Source organism: Borostomias antarcticus (genome assembly GCF_949987555.1).
Source record: "Borostomias antarcticus genome assembly, chromosome: 5".
Classification (NCBI taxonomy): Eukaryota; Metazoa; Chordata; class Actinopteri; order Stomiiformes; family Stomiidae; genus Borostomias; species Borostomias antarcticus.
Genome location: NC_140238.1, coordinates 27,149,213 through 27,166,983, shown reverse-complemented (window position 1 = coordinate 27,166,983; position 17,771 = coordinate 27,149,213). Strand labels below are relative to the sequence as shown.

At 46.7% G+C, this 17,771-nt stretch overlaps 2 protein-coding genes across 2 annotated transcripts in view; one reads left to right on the top strand and one right to left on the bottom strand.

Annotated features, from left to right (window-relative positions):
- The first annotated feature begins 4,741 nt into the window (after window positions 1–4,741).
- wipi2 (WD repeat domain, phosphoinositide interacting 2) lies at window positions 4,742–13,797 on the top strand. The gene is made up of 13 exons (XM_084438549.1): window positions 4,742–4,994; window positions 5,316–5,595; window positions 6,409–6,491; window positions 8,390–8,559; window positions 8,690–8,786; window positions 9,031–9,128; window positions 9,953–10,045; window positions 10,137–10,207; window positions 10,297–10,404; window positions 10,544–10,708; window positions 11,865–11,972; window positions 12,071–12,168; window positions 12,284–13,797. The coding sequence occupies exons 2-13, from the start codon at window positions 5,522–5,524 to the stop codon at window positions 12,394–12,396; spliced, it is 1,278 nt and encodes a 425-aa protein (XP_084294675.1). The 5' UTR covers window positions 4,742–4,994; window positions 5,316–5,521; the 3' UTR covers window positions 12,397–13,797.
- An 815-nt stretch (window positions 13,798–14,612) lies between these two features.
- The window catches only part of LOC311308758 (myosin-16-like), a gene marked incomplete at both ends in the record, with an annotated part of 13,589 nt that continues 10,430 nt past the window's right edge, over window positions 14,613–17,771 (bottom strand). The window contains 9 exons of the mRNA XM_084437792.1: window positions 14,613–14,807; window positions 14,902–15,102; window positions 15,555–15,725; window positions 15,828–15,953; window positions 16,439–16,642; window positions 16,818–17,010; window positions 17,133–17,236; window positions 17,354–17,490; window positions 17,665–17,771. The exon at window positions 17,665–17,771 is cut by the window's right edge and continues 110 nt beyond it. Coding sequence (XP_084293918.1) covers window positions 14,613–14,807; window positions 14,902–15,102; window positions 15,555–15,725; window positions 15,828–15,953; window positions 16,439–16,642; window positions 16,818–17,010; window positions 17,133–17,236; window positions 17,354–17,490; window positions 17,665–17,771 — 1,438 coding nt within the window. The remainder of the gene's footprint in view (window positions 14,808–14,901; window positions 15,103–15,554; window positions 15,726–15,827; window positions 15,954–16,438; window positions 16,643–16,817; window positions 17,011–17,132; window positions 17,237–17,353; window positions 17,491–17,664) is intronic.

Sequence of the window (17,771 nt, the reverse complement as noted above, 5' to 3'; positions counted from 1 at the left end):
CTCTGTTCTCCCACATGAATTAAGTTTTGACTTCGCATTTTTATGACATCAAGAGGGAATCTAATATGGCTTATACACAGTTACTTGTGCTAAATTCTGAGGGAAGATATGTAATCAGAGATGATAATAATGATATTATGCAGAAGGGAAATGCCAGAATGACCATCATTACTCATCTTGATGTGAAGTGCAAAACCAGGAAGTTAGCTCAGTCTCTGATACCAGCTGAAAAGAAGAAGAAGAAGAAAAGCAAAAAGGGAAAGTGTGGAAGCGACAGTGACTCTTCTGTAGATGAAGGAGTGGATATTGGAGGATATGATGAAAGTATTAGAAAGATTATGACAGGTGCTGTATAGAAAGGAAGTGTTGCTAATGAAACAGACTAGTAGTAGTAGTGAAGAAGGGAGTGAGGAGTCTGACTCGAAGGAAGATGATACAACATGGACCAAGGATGTACCAGATTAAGAAGAATTGAAGGAAATTAGGAAGTAGTTGAAGGAGATTAGGAAGTAGTTGAAGGAGATTAGGAAGTAGTTGAAGGAGATTAGGATGTAGTTGTAGGACATTGGAAAGTAATGGATAGAAGAGGAGGAGAAACAAGTTGTTTTGCAGAACAACAACGACGACAATAACCAATGATGTTATCTTCATTCCCGTTCCCTGTTTTCCAACAGCCTCAGACAGGGGGAGATTATTAATTCTGAAGTATTTAAAAGAAAAAAAAAAAAAAAAGGGGGGGTGAATAGGAAGTTGAACATGTCATTGGCTAGATGTCATCAGCAATTTACAATACAATAAGTATTTCTTAAGTTTTTAGAATCAATTTTTTAGGAGAATGATAGCGGTGATAACCTACGTTGTCACCTCTGAGCCTGAGTTCATTACTGAAGTTGAAGTGATGAGGAATATTTTTATTACATCTGTGACATTTTGGAGAAACACTTGTCTCCAGAAGATTATTATAGAAGCAAACTAGTTGAATATGGACTCCAGAGTATGAACCATCTTTTTGTTCAGAAAAACAAAAACAAAAAGTCATGTGTGTTGAATGATTATCAATGATTTGATGCTAAGTTCAGTTTATTACAGGAATTTCATAATAGTAGGAGTATTCAGTTATGGTTTCATATAACATTAGTTTAGATAATTGGTTTACAAAGCTGTTTAGTCAATTCAAATAGGTTATGTTTCTCACTTTGATTTAGGAGTTTGTGTTTCAATAGTCAATGAATGGCCATAAGCTGTTCGTTTATGCATTCTATTGAGGAGTTGGCTTTAGGCCTCCCCCTCTGTCATTAACCTCGGTTTGTGTTGAGTGTTGTTTTACAGGTACCGTGGACCCTGGGGGCCGGGCCCTAGCAATGCCTGATTTATGCCATCCTGGGGGCTGACGGTCATCTGTTGTTTGTATATTGTTTGTCTTTTCTATCTTTTTCTGATATGTGTTGGAATATGAGGTTACTTGATGTTTAGCATTATAGGTCATTTCTGTTTAAGGTTTCTTGTTTAATCAGGCAGCAGGGGGTCGTCTACATTTCACCTGTGTTTTTGATTCAGGTGTGTGTACACGTCTCCTTGGTTAGATTGTTCTGTTTTGTAGTAATTTAGGTTTAGTCTATGTCTATAGGATGTTCTGTGGTTTGTGTAGTTCTGTGTTGATGTTTTCAGACTATCCTGGAGTGCATTTAGTGGGCTACCAAGGCGTGGTTGCCCCTCACCAGCATGAAGCTATGAACTGTGTGGAGTCACGGATGACTTGAGGGTCATTCTTGGACATTCCTGGAGTGTTCCCCCTGTTTCGGACGGGGTGAGCTTGCCATCTTGCTACGGACATTGTTCTCTGGGTGTCAGAGAGGATTGCGACGCCTGGGGGTTTGATGTCTGAAGATGGCTCCAGCGTGAGACGAGGAGATGAGACAGCGCTGAGGGCTGTTCTCCTTCGGAGGGGCTAAGTGCTAGTAACCTCTGGCCCCCGATTTGCTTTGTTGTTGTGTGATGATTTGGTTATTTGTATGTGTTTTGGGAATTGTTTGTTATGTTTAATGTTGTTTTGTGTCGAGGCGTTAGGACGCCTCGAAGGGGGGATATGTAGTGTATTTTTATACGGTATTACATCAATACATCTGTATTACTCTCATGTAGTAATCATTTTATTAAGAATAATGAATAAACTCCAATTCAGTAGGAACTTGGTTAACTTAATTAGTTTAACATCTAGATGACAACACATGTCCTGTCCTGAGTCAACATTCCTTTGCCACCTGAGGAACAATAGAGATGGCACCTCTGAAGAAGAAGTCAGGAAGCCTACAGGTGATCAAAGCAGGACCGGAAAAACCCCAAGACTGCCCCCATGTCCGGAGGGGGGGGCAGAGCTCAGTGACGCCTATTGACCAATTACAAGACTAGTTGTAAATGTACCTCCCTCGTATGCAAAATTGTTTGTTTATCGTGTGCTCATTGGCCTGAAGCCAAGGATATAAACCGGCGACCGAGTAAAGTACAGTAGTACCGCCGAGATTTGACCGAATGGCGTGCTCAATAAATTTGGTTTAAACTGCATTTTTCTCCAGAAGATTCTTTCCAAGTCAAGACAAAAAGATACGACACTACCACCTGTTCGCACCATCTCGCCGGAGAGACGGAAGATGGCTGAGCATAGGAAAGGTTCCACAACAGCTTCTTAGCTGACGTGGTCCACAAGCTCAGCAGCCAACAGTAGACTGACACTGAAGACATCCCCTGGTCACATTCCCATGACCCATTATGTCCCCCTACCACCCCTCTGCCCGGACAGTTAACCCCCCTCCCTGCAACTAGTCTGTTCTGACGGACCAGTCTCTCAGCCCCACCCTTGCCTACCACCCCACGCCCCTGGACCAATTACTGATCACACTTTGAGCACCTTGAACCTTGTCTATACAATTATAGACAACAACGGACTCTGCACTACTCTTTAACACTTGAACCGACAGCTGACAACACTTAAACAATTGAACACTTTGCAAAACTGTAGGCTATACTTGAATGTTATCTAATTGCACTGTCTACATCATGGACGCAGACATAGTCATCCATGATCGGATGGGATAAGTAGATGAGGATGATATTGATAGACTGCTATGACAGGCCAGTTTGGGAACCTTTAAATGTCTAGCTACAGTAAGTAGGCCTACCTAAAACTAGAATGAGGAACTGATTAGCACTGATAAGATAGGCTAGGCTACTGTAAGGACAAAACGATTACAAGAATTCCATTGTAGGCCTACCTGCACCCATACTTGTTACACATGGCACATCAAGGTCAATATCAAGATCTGTTTATTCGCCATGAACACGGTTTACACATACTACCAATTTGACTAAGGTCATGGAATACGGTAGGCCTAATGAAGACGACATAGGACAGGGTGCAGGCCAGGACAGCGCAAAGACATGTCAGTGCAAATGCAATACAAACGAGGAGGCTCTATGGGAACGGCTGGGCTGCGATCGCGGATCGAAGCAAGCACAGCCGTTCAGATAACATGGCTCCGAGTGTGTTATTTCTTTTATACAACAGGATTTCATCGCCACTGAAAAAGCATCACGGAAAACAAGTTTAGTTATACTAATCTGACTCAAATTTGATAAATAGTTCGTTCCCAATGCGTATCGTTGCTAAGCAACCTCACCAGATTCAGCACAGGTGAGAGCGCAAAAGAAAGCCAACAAATAATAATAATAATAATAAGACATATTTCACTTTTATTTACAAAGCACTGTTCATTGTGAAACAATCTCAGAATTTAAATGATTAACCTGAAAACAAAAGGTCAATTCATCCACACAATGTACAGCCGGGTTCCCCAGTGGCTCTTCGCCATCTCAACCACAGGAGGTCTCGTTCCGCCTGTATGTTCACAGACGGTCCGGTAACCTCCTAGGCTTATTAGGCCTCTTGACGCTCTCGAGAGTAGGGGTTCCCTTGTCGGACATGCCGCTCCCCTGAAGCTCTATGGCAGCTGTTCAGCCTTTCCGGTCTGGGGAGATCAGGGCTGCACATTGACATGTTAATGATGAATGACCTGTAACTATTATCTGCACCCAGTTTATATACCAGCTACGTCAGATAGGACCTAGGGTCACGGTTGGTAGTAATTTGACCACAATTTGAGTAATAACTCAAATAAAACCATAAAAGTAGTATCATATTTTTTTAAATGCAGTGTTACATAAAGTAGTTTTATTTGAACGCTTAGATTTTACGTTACAAAATGTCTGATTGATTATATATATATATCATATTAATTGAACATCGAAAAGCATGCCGGGTAATAAAATGCCCAAATCCTTACGTCACCGTCACCGATCAATGTCTGATCAATCCATTTATCTATGGTCAATCTCCTCAACAGTTTTGTGAAAGCAACCTGTTGCCTTCCTCGACCCAGAGCAAACGCGGCTACTCACCGCCTGAGGGCGCTCGCGTAGCGTTACCAGCGTTTTAAACTGAATCCTGTCGACGTGAATGACTTTACTACAAATCAGCCGTTTCCGAACTAGAACAAGGTCCAGCCTGGTTATGGGCTGGGACGGCTCGTTTCTTTTCAGGACTTGTTAGTAAGACGGAACCAGCTAACGTTAGACATTCCATCGAAATAGCTGTGAACCGAAATGGCATGAAATACGTCTGATAAATGAAGATAGGTCTTGTCACATGGACACATCAGTTCCAATGCTTCCAATGCTAATCCAGCACAATAAGACAGGGATAGACAGTTAACTCATGAGCTCACAACTAGCAATAGCTTCCATAACATTAGTAGCTGTCGGTGGCTAAAGCGTTAGGCTACTGATGATTCTTGTAACGTTAGCTATTTTGCTGCTGTTGGTTCAACTACTGTTTGTCGACAAAAGTCATTACCTGCCCTACGTACTTCCCTTTAGGTGGTGAATTAAGTAGACCCAAGACACAGTGGCCTATCTGGACATCTACTTGATTGAGTCAGCAGGTAGCATTGCTGTTTGTAAATAGCTAAGTGTTAATAGGCTTGCTTGTACTATATATTTGATCTTGATATATTATTTTCGTACTAGAAAGGGTGCTCAGAGAGCACAAGCCTCTTTAATGCAACTCTGTTGAAATGGTTAAAATCACACCTCCGTTTTATATGTATTAGCTTACCACAGGATCCAGGCTAAGTAAACGGTAAATTGTTCCTAATAGTGAATGAGAATCAGATATTGTTTTGTTTTACATGCATAGAAAGATGTTGTATACGGTATGTATATGTGACTGGTCCTTTAAATCCCAAACTTGTCGCACACTGCAGCTACGGAGCATGCGCAAGCAGCGAGAGCAACAACCACTGTGAAAAACAACAACAATCACTGGGAGAGAGAAGGAGAACGATGGCTCCGTGAACACTAGCTAGCTACCTAGCAAGCAAGCTCAACTGCTCATCTTCTGAACTGTCCACAACCAACCCCGTCTGCCGCTATTTCTACCGGGGCTTTACATGTAGATGGTGCCGAGCCCATGAACTTGGCTAGTCAGAGCGGGGAGGCTGGCTGTAGCCAGCTCCTCTTCGCCAACTTTAACCAGGACAACACGTAAGGAAGGCCGGGGGAGTGGGGAGGGAGGCTGGGGAGTCGAATGGCCTAACAGCATTAGTTACAAAATCAGTGTTTTACTGTTTTTTTATTGACCAATTTGGTTGCTCTAGATTCCGACGACTGTCATGATGACATTGGCAGAGAAATATGGAAAGCCGTCAAAGTAAAGCCACGCTTATAATCACGTCAGCTAGCAAGCTAGCTCCAACTAGCATAGCAGCAGCAACATTACCATGCTAGCTAACGTTAGCTAACTGTAGCTAGCACAGCGTGCGCCAGTAGCTACGCAAACTAGCGTAGCTTCCTCTTTGGATTGCTAGCCACAATAGCCAGTCAAAGCTAATCGTATTTTCAGTTATGTTATAGCCAAGGATATATTATTTACTATTGCTTATACGGCCGTTGGTTTGCTTGTTTCGACAAGATTCGTTTGCTGTCATGTTATGCTGGTAGCTAACTAGCTAACGTCTTCAGCTTGTTTAGATAGACAACATATCTAGCGCTAACTAGTAGCGATGGGGACAGCTTGTTACTGGCGAGTTGACCACCACCCTGCACTGTTGTAACACATCCCTGTCTGGCCATGTGACCGCTGTCGTAGCCAGGCAAGTCTGTCACCATCCCATCTCACAGACAGCACTGTCAGATTAGCTGGAGAAAAAGACCCAGGATGTGAAGAAATGTTTTGCTGCTGTGCTATTCAGACCCCTCAGCATGCTTCCTGTCAGAATCTTGTCTCTGGTTCCTATGCTGTGTGTGTGTGTCTGCTGCTATGATCACTTGTGTGTGTATCTGTGTCCCTCTGTCTAGGTCCTTAGCTGTCGGCACCAAATCAGGCTACAAGTTTTTCTCCCTGTCTTCTGTGGACAAGTTGGAGCAGATATATGAATGCAGTGAGTATCCCTATTACCTTGTATAACTTAAGCCATCCATATAATAAGTTAAATGCACGCTTCCCTCTGTAACACCTGCAATACGATTTTAGTCAGTAGAGGCTATTCCTAGCCTGATATCTTATTAGACAGAATTGTCAACTCGTTATACTCCTTTGATATCTTCAGGAATCAGCCAACTTCGGTGAAGTGGGCGGATTCCAAGGTCTGGACCCAGGCTAGGCTTTTCCTCCTATTCACTGACGTTACCTGTGTATTTTCCATTGTTCAAAGAGGAGTGACAATGCTGAACATCACTTCTGAGAATCACATATAACATAGTCTGTAATAACCAGCAATGACCACTAGGCCTACACAGCTACACTGAACTGATGCATTACCCATCTTCTCACAGAGGACCCACCATCTTTGATGCTCTTAGCTCAGGTATTCATTCATTCATTCAAATTTTATTTCAGGGTACAGACAAAAGACATGACATAACATACAGTGAATTACATGCAAAAGATCATGGTTTAAAATCAACATTAATGTCTTACAAAGAGACCCCTGTACCAATGTTTCCACAGCTGGGATCGGTAGCATGTAGTACTAAACCTTATGTTTGATAAAACCAAGATGACAAGAGAGACATCTTCACTCCATCTGTACATATACTACACTCTGTACATATACTAAACTAGACAACACTTCTGACATTGTATTTGATGTTACACACCATACCCAGCACATAGAGTAAGGAGCTGCTGAAGACCAGCGTTACATGGACTAAGGACCACAAGATCATCTGCATACATAATATGGTTCACTAAAGTATGACCAATCATGCACCCAGCATTACAGGCTTTCAGTTGCTTGGATCATTAATATAGATTAAAAAGAACTGGGGACAGAATCTCCCTCTACTGACACCACTGCAACCTCAAATAGGACTGAGACACTGTTTCCCCATTTACTTGCATAGTCTGGTGGACATACCTGTAAGCCAGAATTCTCACATTGAATTCGACACCTTCTTGACTCAGAATCATCTCAGTTTAACAAACAAATTTCTATGATTAACACGACTGAATGCTTTGGAAGCATCAATAAAACACATAAGAACTGATGAGTTTTGAACTTTATATTTGTTTACAATTAGCTTTAAGGCACATACACAAGTCAGTGCTATGTTTAGCTTTAAACCCAAACTGCTGGAGTAAATAAACTATTCTATGCAGCAGGATTCTTCAGCTTTGTCCTTAATGATTGGCACTAACAAAACAGACAGCATTGAGTCTGGTAACAAGCCATTAATCAAAAGCCCGTAAAACAAATTGCAAGGAGAGGAGATATCCTTGGACTAGCACATTTAAGGTGTTCAGCAATAATATGGTCTAAACCACTTGCTTTGTTATCAGATATCTTGTTCATAGCTTGGTACCCCTCATGTGACATGACATAATCACCACCGAATCATTACTTTATTGTCCACCTTATACAAATCACTTTTGACACATAATGCTGTCGCCATAACTCAGCGTTTTAAGTCAGCAAGCAATACATATCTGTTCCAGAAATTCCATGTACAATGCATGGTAAAGTTGTGTTAAGAACTTTCACGTTTTTCCATTCTTTCTATTGATTCAGGAGTCTTCTATCCTGACCTGAACCCTTCAGTGTTTACAACTTCAGTGTTGGTAGATCTGAAAGGACTGGATAGGTGTCAGACTGATGAATGTACCTTAATTTAGTGATCTTGATGGATCATTACACCCGAACCATGTCACCTCAGATCAGAGAACGCAGAACACTGAAGGCACAGCGTTGAAGGGTTTTGTCAGCCTCCAGTTTTATTACGAGTGTTGATGTAAGCCCTGCCCAGGCTGAGTTTTTGATTGACTGTGTTGTCCACTCAGCGGACACAGAGGACGTGTGCATTGTGGAGCGTCTGTTCTCCAGCAGCTTGGTAGCCATCGTCAGTCTGAAGGCTCCCAGGAAGCTGAAAGTCTGCCATTTCAAGAAGGGAACCGAGATCTGCAACTACAGCTACTCCAACACCATACTGGCGGTCAAGCTCAACAGACAGGTACAGACGCTCTCATGCACACACGCACACACACGTACTGTAGACACACTCATCCAAGATTGTAAGGCTTCATACAGGGAACACAAATGTATCTATGACTGATTGATGTGCGTGCGTGTTTCTTTTGTAGAGGCTCATAGTATGTTTGGAGGAGTCTCTGTACATCCACAACATCAGAGACATGAAGGTCCTGCACACCATCAGGGAGACGCCACCCAACCCCTCAGGTGAGACTGACCCTACCTGACCTAACTCAGTAGCTCAATGTAGATGGCCACATTCTCCCTGCTGTCATTGGATGCAGTACTCTGTCCATCAGTGCTGAATTTTGCTGTGTGTGTGTGTGTGTGTGTGTGTGTGTGTGTGTGTGTGTGTGTGTGTGTGTGTGTGTGTGTGTGTGTGTGTGTGTGTGTGTGTGTGTGTGTGTGTGTGTGTGTGTGTGTGTGTGTGTGTGTGTGTTCTCTCCCCCAGGCCTGTGTGCTCTCTCCATCAGTAATGATAACTGTTACCTGGCATACCCAGGCAGCGCCACGATAGGAGAGGTCCAAGTGTTTGATACTGTGAATCTGGTAGGTTACCACACACAGACACACACGCATTAATCATTTATTTATGTCCACATAATAAACAATGCATACAGGGACACAAATACTAAAGGCACAGATTAGTCTACACTCTCAATTAACATGGACAATGTCTTTCACATATAAAACACATCACTCATGGGTACAAGTAGCAACGTCTTCGCCATATATGGCGGCTGCCAATAATTGCAGAGACAGAGCAGTACTTGGCGAGCCTTTTAGCTCCCAAGTAGACGTAGTCCTCTGACAACCAACCTATGAACATGTCCAAGGCTGCCAAATATAAAAACAAGTAGTGTTTATACACCTATAGCCTAGCTCTGAGATGGTATTTACTAGAGGTTGGTATTAAAAGACCTTAGTCATAAAGGCTTCCTCGGGGCTTGTATCAAAGGTGCATGCTATCTCTAATACAGACACTTCTCTGGACTCTTCATGAACCACAACAACATCTGGTGTGTTAGCAGACAACTGTGAAAAGGCATATTGGTTATTACAGAGATGGAACATAGATGCATTGACGAAGGCATGTGTGTACATTTTCACTGATGCTGGGGAGAGGTGTGATATGTCCTTATTATTATTATTAGGTTCACTATTCTAGCATGACGTGCTATGTACATTCCTTTGTAAGCATAACAGCCATTCAAGATATGCGATAGTGTTTCGGTAACCTGTTCTGTGGTGTGATGCAAGCAATGAGGAACCTGAGTGGAAATAAACCAGATAGAGAGGTTGAGTCTGGTAGGTAGGACCTGTAAAATTGTGTATCGTGGCGTGCAGTTAAATGTGAGTGTGTTTCTCACCAGCGGGCGGCCAACATGATCCCTGCACATGACAGTCCTTTGGCGGCGCTGGCATTCGATGCAAGTGGAACCAAATTGGCCACAGCCTCTGAGAAGGTAGGACACTTGCCATTGTTGCACTTAGATGTTGTACTGCGTCTGCTATACACAATTGTGTGACATCTCTTTCTGTCTCTCTTCCTGTTAGGGCACAGTGATCCGCGTGTTCTCCATCCCAGAGGGACAGAAGCTGTTCGAGTTTCGACGGGGAGTCAAGAGGTAGTTATCCACAGCTCATTCACCGATATTCAGGATCAGTGTGTGTGTGTGTGTGTGTGTGTGTGTGTAATATTTGCGTGTGTCTGAAGGTGTGTGAGCATCTGCTCGCTGGCGTTCAGTATGGAGGGACTCTACCTGTCGGCATCCAGCAACACGGAGACAGTCCACATCTTCAAACTAGAGACACAGAAAGAGAAGTAAGTGCGCCGAATATATTGCCAGGCGTAGAGTATGAACATCATCTCTGTCGTTGCTGCTCCTGCGTGTCCTAATTTTCCGTGTTCTGTCTCTCTGTCCCTGTGTCCGTCTATCTGTGTGTGTGTGTGTGTCGAGCAGGCCAGCGGAGGAGCCCACTACGTGGGGAGGGTACCTGGGGAAGGTCCTAATGGCGTCCACCACATACCTGCCGGCCCAGGTCACTGAGATGTTCACCCAGGGACGAGCCTTTGCTACAGTACGACTGCCCTTCTCTGGACACAAGAACATCTGTGCCCTGGCGGTGTGAGTACACACACAGGCACACCAACAACAGGGGGGGGGTCTGGAGGGGGGTTGACAAGGCAAGAAGTGTCTGATCTGTCTAGCGTGTGTTAGGCTAACATTCACTAGCTATCACAAGTCAATGAGACAACAAGCAGCTAGTGTAGCAGACAGATTGCTAGCAAGTTGAGCTAACAAAGTGTTGTGTGATTTAAGTTGATTTGAGTCAGCTTAGCTATAGTCATTGCACCGCTAGTTGGCTAGCCACAGTAGCTAGCCACAGTAGCTAGCCACACCACAGGGTTGACAGGAGCCACAAAAGCAAGTGGGGCTAACAAGGTTGTTAGTAGTAGAGTGAGAGGGGGCAGTTGAAGGGACGGTGCGCGCTGCAAATACATGACGTTAGCAGTAGCAAGAATGTATTTGATCAGATTTAGGAAGAGGAAGGATTCATTATGAAACTGTGACGGTGGATCCGTAAGCCGTGGTGGGCCGCCAAGTCTATGAATGGATATTCTGAGTTCCTAGAAGCTCTCGCTGCGTCAGGAACGTCTGGGAACGAGCTACTATGATATTCGTGGACACCATTGAGAATTTGATCGGATTTTCAACCGGATGCTGATTGGCCCTCACAGATAGTGGGCTGTGCGGAGAAGCTGATTTGGCCTCTGATTAGTCACTGACCAGAGATTTCCACTTTTCAAGTTTTGCTAAGTCTTGCACTCTAGCGAACTGTCAGTAGCATATCTGGCACACAAGGCGCAATTTACTTGGACTTTCTTGCACGTTAACTCCACTTTTATTACACAAACGGCAAAGTGTATTACCTACAGTAAATTACTTAATTACTATATGCTCCTGAAGAAATAATGTTCAAATGCAGTGGGATTTGAAAGGTTGGTTAATGCGCTGGCTCCGCCCCTCTGCCCATGTTTTGTGGCGCTTGACTCCAGACTAATGTATGGGAAACGCTAGTTACTGTTGTGTAAACACACACACACACACACACACACTCACAGTCATAACTTGGTTTGCCAGTGTAAGTTTAAAGAGAATAAGATATGAATCATTGTTTGTGTGTTGATTGTATGTGTGTTCCCTTGCTCTGCGGGGAATGTATGTGTTCATACTGACGTGTGTGTGTGTGTGTGCGTGCGTGCGTGCGTGCGTGTTTCAGTATCCAGAAGATTCCACGGCTGCTGGTGGCAGCTTCTGATGGTTACCTGTACATGTACAACCTGGACCCTCAGGAAGGAGGGGAATGCACACTCATGAAACAGCACAGGTAACATGCATGCTCACACACACACACGCACACACAAACACCACTCACACACGTTACGCACACACTCACACTCATCTTCGCTGCTCGTCTGTCCTCAGACTAGACGGCAGCACCGAAGTGCCCAATGAGATCCTGGAGCAGGGGTCACATGAGCGTCCGCTGGTGGCCCAGACCTACAGCAGTGCTGTGACTAAAGGTAGGAGCGTCCCTGCCATGGGTAGACGCATGGATTTCACTGGTCCTAGTTTCACATATATAATTTCAGTGGAACTAGATGGGAGGGGAGCTGACCTCTTGACCTCCGACCCTAGGTTACTGTGAGGAGCAGGGAGCAGTGGGGGGGGCGGGGCTAGACGATGACCTCAACGACCTGCGATTGGACGAAGAGAACGAGCAGCCGCCACTCATCCTGGAGACTGACTGACTGACCGCTACAGCAACTAATCGGAGGGCCCCTCGGTGGTGCTGCTATGAACATGTGACATGAGAGGAGGGGGGTGGGGCGCGAGGGATTAAAGATGGGGGCGTTCAAATGTTCGGCGTTCTAGAGCCTGTCTGTCTCTGTCTGTACGTATACATGTCTGCTTATTCCTCCATCTCTCCCTCTACCCTCTCCCTCTTTCTGTCTCTCTCTCTCCCTCTCTCTGCCCAGTTGACCTCTCGCCCCCCAGGGTGGCTGTGCAGGCGTGTCTGTAGCTTTGCATGTACATGTGCCAACAGTAGACGGCTAGAAAACATGCTACAACGTGGACCGCTCGTAAGCGCGTGCGTGTGTTTGTAAGTATGCATGTCGGACCTCTATCAGAAGCATAGTGCTGTGTTCGATCGCACAAGCACACGCTGCATACATGCACACGTGCACACACACACACACACGCTCAGTGTTTTTATGAAAGTGATGATGAAAGTGTAAGTGCCTCTCTGCTCATCGTCATGGTTACAGTTAACCCCTCCCCCCCATTGGCTTAAATAAAGCTGTGTATTTTGAGACGTTTGATCTTAATACGTTGTGTGTGAGTGTGTGTCCTTTTTGACCCTCTCTTCTCGCACACGCGCACGCACACACAGACTCACACTCTTTGTCCTCGTGTGCGAATTCAAGCCTGGCATCCTTTTGTGTCTGACCGTGTCATTCAAGCTTCAGTTTAGGCTTCTGACATCGACTGAGGTGTTTTGTGTCTGTGTATGAGAGTGTGTGTGTGTGTGTGTGTGTGTGTGAGTGAGAGAGAGAGAGAGAGAGTGAGTGAGAGAGAGAGAGAGAGAGAGAGAGAGAGAGTGGGCTGAACAGTGAAGCTTGTGTGATAGGCATGTACATTAGCAGACATTATCATTAGCTTACTCCTTGCTCACTTTACCCAATCAGACAGAGGCTCAGTGGACATGCCCCGCCCCTCTGCTTCCGAGGCCTGCAGTCATTAGTTAATTTAGCTCTGTTATTGATTTTAATCCACTTAACCAATCCACCTGATCTGTGTCATGCACAAGAAACATGCGCGGTGTCGGGTGTGGTACTGTTCTACCAATACCTGGGTCTTTTTAGTGGAACAAAGACCCAGATCGCAAGATATAATAATGAGGTCCTACACCATTCTATACTTTATTAGTTGTGACAAGATAACTTATGACTTATTGTCAGGTCGTGCCGACAAAATTATTTCAAGGTTTTAGAAACTCGGGGCTAGTGTATGGTTAGCCATGTGAGGGTTTCTTAGGGGTAAAGTCAACCTGGGGTTGGTGTTTGTGTTGGTCGAGCAGGCCAGAGCTTGTCCGCTGGGTCGCTGGTCCAGTTGCATGGTCATTACCCATGATCCTTCAGTGCGAGGTGGGAAGCAGTCGTTGGGTTGGACTGTCGGATGTTTTCTAATGATTTTGTATAAAATGTGAAATGTTCATCTGAAACTAAATGAAAATAAAATCCATGTTGATGTACGACAGAAGCGTCTGTCTCCGTCATTCCGTCCAGTTCGCCTCGCCACATGGGGGAGGCGGGGTTGGGGAGGATAGCCTCCCTCTCGGATGAAAGGACAAAACACAAGTCTTAGCTCGCTTGTGGTTTATTAAGACTTTGCAGCAGCAGGCTGGCACACACACAGGCGCACACACAGGAGCGACACACAGGTGGGCCCTCTATCGTTGATTTGAGAACACAGCTTTACCCCCTCATCACCTAGCATGGACGCACTAGGACACGGGACAGGACGCACACTATCAGCATACTCACACACACACACAATCATAGACATTACTCAAACATGCAGAGACAGCTACACAATCCCTCCTAAGACAGAGTACATAAGTAGAAAGACACGTAAGACGTTCTCTGACATTAAGACTGTATCAGTGATGTTTAAGACTTTTTCTCGCGGCCGTAAGACTTTCCCGGTGGACTTCAGGACGTTTTGAAGACATGCGCTGTGTGCAGGCGGTCCTCTCCCTCAGCCCTAGGTCCATCGGAGGTGGAGTGGGTGTGTGTCATTCTGGAGGGGGGTGTGGGGGGCGGAGGGGAGAGAGAGAAACAATTGGTAGATTACGTAGGCAACACTGGACGAACGAACATCAGCGAGTGTGTAGGGCGTGAGTGCAAGAACACAACTCACCTGTGGTATATATATACGTGTGTGTGTGTTTGTGTTGGGTTGTCTACTCCGGCCCTCCCCTGGTGGGCTTGGTGACCTGGACGATCTCCACGGAGGTGAAGCCCTTGTTTGCCGAGGCGCGGTTCCGCGTGCGCATCTTGTTGAGCGCCAGCTCCGCATTGCCCGCCCTCTCCTCGGCGTCGTCCAGCTCGTGCACCGTCTTCCTGTACTTGGACAGGCTGGTGTTGGCCTGCTCCTCCTGCTCACACACACACGCACACACACACAGATGACCCTTTTACCCTGATCGCTGTGAATCACCGTCATGCCAGTGTGACTGTAACCCCACTCACCGCCTCCTCGATCTGCCGCTTGTAGGACTTGAGCTTGTTCTGGAGCTTCTCCACCAGCTCCTGCATGCGCTGGTTGGTCTTGTGGTCCTCCTCGGTCTGGAAGACCAGCTCCTTGAGGCGCCGCTCTCCCTTACGCAGAATCTTCATCGTCTCCACGTGGCGCTTCTGCTCCTGGTCCAGCTCGCCCTCCACCTCCCTGATCTGGACACACACACACCACAGGGAAAAGGGATGTCAGCGGTGTGTGTGTGTGTGTGGGACGGGTATGTGTAGGCTCGGGGTGGACATCTGAGTGCCTCCAATTTTTCATGGCCGCCCGCTACGCTACAAGGACACCAACTCTGCATGCCAGTGGCATGTTGTCGAGGTACCCCGATTCAAAACTACGGGTATATAACACATTCACAAGCAGGTCATTTTTTTGTAATTTATTGTCACAATAAATCCTCAAACTTATGCATGTGGAGTGGTTTTTATAGAAACAGTTTAACACATGCTGCCCAGGTGGCTGGCCTATGTGCTCTCTGAAAGAGACTAGCTGTGCTACACTGCATGTGTGGAACGGCTACTATGCGTCCGCAGCTGTCCTCGCACACGTCTGCTTGGGAGTATAACCAAGGCTTAAGTGTATATGTGTGTGTGTGTATCCTCACCCTGGCCTCCAGCTTCTGGATGGTGCGTTTGCCAGCCTTGAGGGCCTGCTGCTCGGCCTCCTCCAGCCTCAGGCTCAGCTCCCTCAGGTGCTCCTCCTGGTTCTTCTTCACCTTCTCCAGGTGCATGTTACGGTCCTGCTCCTGACGGAGCTCCTCGCTCAGACGGGTGGCCTGGACACATACACACACACAAGGTCACACACACACACACCATCATGTATCGGTGAATCTATGTGGCTGTGTTGTTTCGAGAGGGCGGGGGCGGGGTCTCACGTCGACCACTGCCTTCTTCGCTCTCTCGTCGGCCGAGCGGTACTCCGAGATCAGCTCCTCGTTCTCGCCACTCAGCTGAGCGAGGTCCGCTTCCATCTTCCTCTTGATGATGGTCAGGCTCTGATGCTGAGGGCAGAGAGAGAAACAGACGGTTGCAATGAAAGTGGTCCGCTCGAGTGTGTGCGTGTAACGGTAGTACTCTCTGTCCAGGGCGCGAGATTACTTTTCGCAACCCAGTTTAGCAAGAACACCATAGAGTTTAGGGTTAGGGTGAGGGTCAGGTGTAGGGTTAGGGGTTAGGGTCTTCCTTAACCCTAAACTCAATGGTGTTATCGCTAAACTGGGTTGCGAAACGCGTAGACGCGTCCAGGGCAGTGCTCTCTGTCCACGGCGGGACGCGAACCTGCAACCTTGTGCTTGCAAGTCAGATGTGCTAACAACTATGTCAAGAGAGATATCCCTATCAGCAGGGTCGTTAGCACATCCTTTATACTAGGGGAGTGAGTTTCACCCGCTACTCGCTACCACCACCTCGAAGGACAACCCTCACTCCACGAGAGTTTACGAGGACTCATGACTCACTCGGTTACACACGCGCGCGCCCCGTCTACCTGTATGTAGATCTCGTTGTGCCTCTCCGTAGTCTCCACCAGCTCCTGCTCGATGAGCTTGCGGGCGCGCTCCGAGGCCTCCAGCCCGCCGCGCACCTCCTCCATCTCGCCCTGCAGCAGGGAGAGCCGTCGCTCCTGAAGGGAGTACTTCTCCCTCAGCTCCTCGTGCTGCCGGCTGTCCTCGTCCATCTGCACCTGCAGGTCCTGGGGGGAGACAGAGACAACTCAAGGGATGGATTACGTTACTTGGCGCTACTTTTAGGTATCTACAGTATTACAGAATACAAATAGTGGTGCATGGAGTACACGTATGAATGGCTACGTTAATTAATACTCTCACATTGTATACTGTGTGTGTGTGTGTGTGTGCGTGTCCTACTTTGATCTGCTGCTGCATCTTCTTCAGGGTTTTGACCAGCTCGCCGTTGTTCCTGTTGGCGTGCTCCAGCTGGATCTCCATCTCGTTCAGGTCTCCCTCCATCTTCTTCTTCATCCGCAGCGCCTCGGTGCGCCCCTTCGTCTCCGCCTCCAGGCTGGCCTGGAGTGACTCCACCGCGCGCGCATGGTTCTTCCTGGATGGCAGGGACATGTTTGCATAGAACGCCAGTACACATACAAAGCCAGCAGTTATCGTGTCTTTGTGTGTGTGTGTGTGTGTGTGTGTGTGTGTGTGTGTGTGTGTGTGTGTTCCCACCTGGTGACCTCAAACTCCTCCTCTTTCTCGTGGATCCTGCGGTCGATGTCGGCCTTGACCTGGGCCAGCTCCAGCTGCACGCGTATCAGCTTGCCTTCCTCCACCTGCACAAACGTGCACACGCGCCCACTGAGTTGTAGAGTGGTGGTAGTACAGTATAAGTACAGTGTTAGTACAGTATAAGTACAGTGTTAGTACAGTATTAGTACAGCACTATTGACCTCTAGCGAAGCCTCTGCCTCCTCCAGCGCCATCTGCAGCTCCTCCTTCTCCACCTCCAGCTTCTTCTTGCACTTCTGCAGCTCGTGGAAGCTCCGCCCCCCCTCGCCCAGCTGGTCCACCATCTCCTTGATCTCCTCTGAGGAACCGAGGAACCACGTGAGACAAGAGACTGCATGTGTGTGTGTGTCTGACATGAGAAGGCTTTGTCGCGGTAGGTATGTGTGCGTCAGTGCACACATGTGTGTGTGTCTGATCTGAGAAGGTTTTCTTTGCCGGTAGGTGTGTGTGCGTGCGCGTGTGTGTGTCTAACCTGAGAGGGTCTTGTTGTCCTTGCGGACGGTCTCCAGTTGGTCCTGGGTCTCCTCGTAGGCGGTCTTCAGCTTGTACAGCTCGGTCATGTAGGAGCGACTCTCCTTC